This window comes from Sinocyclocheilus rhinocerous, unplaced genomic scaffold, assembly GCF_001515625.1.
Source record: "Sinocyclocheilus rhinocerous isolate Xijiao unplaced genomic scaffold, SAMN03320098_v1.1 scaffold448, whole genome shotgun sequence".
Taxonomy (NCBI): domain Eukaryota; kingdom Metazoa; phylum Chordata; class Actinopteri; order Cypriniformes; family Cyprinidae; genus Sinocyclocheilus; species Sinocyclocheilus rhinocerous.
The window spans coordinates 58707-62845 of record NW_015651514.1 but is presented as its reverse complement, the minus strand read 5'-3'; the positions used below and the strand labels follow the sequence as shown (position 1 = coordinate 62845).

At 36.5% G+C, this 4139-nt stretch overlaps 1 protein-coding gene across 1 annotated transcript; it reads left to right on the top strand.

Annotated features, from left to right (window-relative positions):
* The first annotated feature begins 648 nt into the window (after positions 1-648).
* On the top strand, positions 649-1632 carry LOC107713025 (uncharacterized). Its single transcript, XM_016518439.1, has one exon. The coding sequence runs from the start codon at positions 649-651 to the stop codon at positions 1630-1632; it is 984 nt and encodes a 327-aa protein (XP_016373925.1).
* The last annotated feature ends 2507 nt before the right edge of the window (positions 1633-4139 follow it).

Below are 4139 nucleotides of genomic sequence, written 5' to 3'. Positions count from 1 at the left end.
ATATACATATATTTACATATTTTATACTATCAGGCTTTTTTGTCATTTAACATTTTTTTTTCTTTTTAAATAAAAGCTTTCATTTATTTTTATTTCAGTTTTAGTAATTTTAGTACTTCACCATAAACATATTTTCAGTTATAGTTGCCAAGGACATTTCAGATTTTTAAATATAATAATATTATTATTAGTATTATTATCATTGCTTTATTTTAATAGCTTCAGTTAACAATGACACAGGTTTACAGATAACATGTATGTGTTCATATTCATTTATACATTTATATATTTTTTTACCTTCATCATTTTAGTTTTTGTTTTCTTTCTAAAAATGTATTTAGCTTTCATTTATTTTTATTTCAATTCAACTTTTATTTTATTGTAAAGTTTCCAAGGTAACAGTTTTCATTTGAGTATCTCATCTAATATTTTTATTTAACTTCATTTTAATTACGGAAAACAATTTTTCATTTTTTTGGTAAGCAGTAACAACACCGTTTCTGGATCACTGGGGTCTTTTTCTCAGGAGAAACATCTAAAGATCTAAATATAATCTCTCTGCAGATATAAAACTGTATTAAAGAGATCTCTTTTCTTTCCTATGTGTATGTTGAGACCACCGCACTCGCACAGAGGGGGCGATCAATCATGCTGTCGTTCTTGGACAAACTCGTGGCCTGGGTGCTGACAGGCTTCTTGGCGATACTCACCATCTTCTTCAACATGTACCTGCTTCTGATCAACCAGAGGAACTACCGGAAGAGCGCGAAACACCGACTGAACCCGGCCGACTTCATCATCACGGCCATCTCCCTGGCCAGCATCTCCCTGCAGGTCCTCACGTACTTATGGCAGACGCTGGATGTGATCGACACTGTGTGCCGCATCAGCTTGGCGGGGGCCATCCTGCTGGTGCTCATCTTCAGCGTCAAGTTCATCATCTTCTGGAGCACGGCGTTCCTGACCTTCTACTACGGCACTAAACTGGTGGTGGAGCCCGTCCACTGCTACACGCGCATCCAGGAGGCCATCGTCAAACACGTCCACACGGCCCTGGCGGTGATCGTCGTGAGCGGCTTTGCCAATTGCGTTCCACTGCTGAGCGTGTTGACCTACTACAACGGCACCACCAGCGGGCTGAGTGACTGCGGGTCCATCATGCCCACCGACATGACCGGACTCGCCTACGTCTTCTACTACGTGATCATCTCTGATATCGTTCCAGGAATCATAATGGTCAAATGCAGCATTTCCATCTCGTACCACCTGGCCAAACATCTGCTGGACATGAAGGCCAGCTCCAACGGCGCCCACGGGCCCAAGCTCGGCACGCAGATGCGGGTCATCAAGATGACTCTCAGTTTGGTGGTGGTGTTCGTGATCTTCGTGATCGTGGACATCTTCACGCAGATGACGGTGGTGCTGATGAGGCAGAACACACTGGCCCTGACCATTCTCTTCGCCAGCATCTACACCACAGTCAGCGCGCTCGTGCTGGTCTACGGGAAGAAAAGCTACTGGAAGGAACTGATCGCATCCTATAACCTGTTTTTAGACGAGTACCCTTGTTTGAGCAGCATGAAGGTGGAAGAAGTCAAAACAGAACCACATGAGCACAGCCATGGGCACTGAGCTTGATAGAAATGATATAGTTGTAGAGCTTCTTGCTATTTGTCCTGAGAGAGACCTGGTGAGAACACTCCGAAATCTGCAGGGCATCGGACATTCGGATCTTAAAATGGTCTGCAGAAAAAGTGATTCTAAATATACAGTAGACACAACACAGCTGAAAATGTCTGAATGTCATTGCAATAAACAATTAAATATTTCAGCAAGTGGCAACTATTTTTCTTTAAAATAAAGGTCAGTTGCTTTGGTATTTTTTCATCTAATGCATTGACATTCAGAAATAAAACTACCCTACACTCTTAAAAATAAAGGTTCCAACTGGGGGTTTTCACAGCGATGCCATAGAAGAACCAGTTTTGGTTCCCCAAAGAACCTTTCACTGAACAGTTCTTAAAAGATCCATTTTTTCTCTGTGTGAAGAACATTTTAATAATCTAAAGAACCTTTTGTGGAATGAGAAGGTTCCATGGATGGTAAAGGTTCTTTGTGGAACCATTGATGCCAATAAAGAACCTTTATTTTTAAGTGTAATCTTGAAATCAGTCATTTGATTTATCAGTCATTCAAGTATTTATAAATATCTACATTTATTTAATCAAAGATACAGAGTTTAGTTTCATAGAAATGATATAATTGTAGCTTTTTGCTATTTTTCCCCGAGAGACCCAATGAGAAGTCTTTAAAAACTTAAGAAAAAAGAAAACAACAACAAAAAAAAACTTGCAAAAAAGAGATTTTAAATGTACAGCAGACACAACACAACTGAAAGTGTTTGAATGTCATTGCACTGGATGAATATATATCAAAGCAAGTGGCAAATAGCCATTTTTCTTTCAAATAAAGAGCATTTGCTTTAATATTTTTAATCAAATGCAACAAATGACATTCAGAGTGTGGCGCAAATGTTTTAATGCTTTTAAATAAAAGCTATGAAATATTTCTACATATTATTTCTACATAGTTGCATTTATTTCATCAACAATAAAGAGTTCACCTTGATATAATGTATATAGTTGTTCCTATTTTTCCAGAGGGACCCAGTGGGAAGTCTTCACAAACGTCACTGCATCACTTTGGACCCTCGGATCTTAAAATGGTCTGCAGAAAAAGTTTTTTTTTTTTTTTTTTTTTAAGTTTCTTTAAAATAAAGGCCACTTGCTTAATTTTTTTCATCAAATGCAATGAAATTAAGACATTTTAAGTGTTTAAAGTGCCCCTATTATGGTAATGAAAGGTTCATATTTTGGTTTTGGGAGTCCCCAACAACAGGTTGACATGCATGCAAGGTCAAAAACACTTTCATTGTCTTATAATATGCATTTATTTTTTACCGTACTTGCTCAACGACTCCCAAACAATTCATTTTTCTAAGCCCCTCCTTTGCGTGATGCTAATCTGCGGTGATTGGTCCGATTGGTCTCATTTTCATTTCATCATGCCTGTAACGCCTGATAAAGCAGCGTTTGTGAGCGCTTTTGTGTACAGCATTACCGGGGAAACCGCTATTTTACCGCTCTAAAAGCGGCACCTAGTGGCAAAGAATGAATTTGCATTTTCATTCAGACCAATGCGAAAAGACCAACAAGTGGGCGGGCAATATGCTAATGTTTCATGTTGACGTCATGAAACGGCTTGGGATTCGTTTTTAAAAACGACTTGTTTCAATGATTCAGAGTCGACTCTTTCTTTTGAGAGACAACTTTATACACGGTGCACCTTCAGATTTAAAATTTTGCAGGTTGTTTTCATTCACGTGTGTCATACACACTGCATGAAAGGTAATTTTCAAAAATCCATAATAGGGGCACTTTAAATCTTTAGACTGTACTTGCTATCAATCATAAATAAAGTATTTATAAATATACATTTATTTCATCAAAAATACAGAGTTTAGTTTGATAGAAATTATATAACTGTAGCGTTTTGCTATTTTTCCAGAGAAACCTTCTGATCTTAAAATGACCTGCAAAAAAAGAGATTTTAAATATACAGCAGACACAACACAACTGAAAGTGTCTGAATTACATTTAAAAAAAAAACTTTAATGTGCTAATTTTCTTTTTAAAAAAAGACCACTTGCTTTATTTTTTTAATCTAATCCAATGAAATTCAGACATTTTAAGTGTGGCATACGTGTTTTAAATTTAATTAAAAGTTATTTATCATATTTGCATTTATTTCATCATCAAAAAGAGCTCAGATTAATATAATTTATATAGTTCTTGCTATTTTTCCAGAGGGACCCAGTGAGAAGTCTTGAGACGTGAAAATGAAATACTTCAAAATAAAATCTAATCTTTAGAAATTCTATCGATCGTAAATATAAAAGTATTAATTAAAAATGTGCATTTATTTCATTAAAAGTAGAGTTCAACTTCATAGAAATGATATATAGTAGTAGCTTCGTGCTGTTTTTCCAGACAGAATGCAGTTTTACATTTCTTTTCATCTGAGATGATAGTGTGATTTTATAACTCATATTCTTTCAGCTCTGAGCGTTAGATGTTATT

What these genes read in the sequence shown, in the direction of transcription:
- LOC107713025 (XM_016518439.1), top strand. Translation starts at nt 649, where the DNA reads ATGCTGTCGTTCTTGGACAAACTCGTGGCCTGGGTGCTGACAGGCTTC.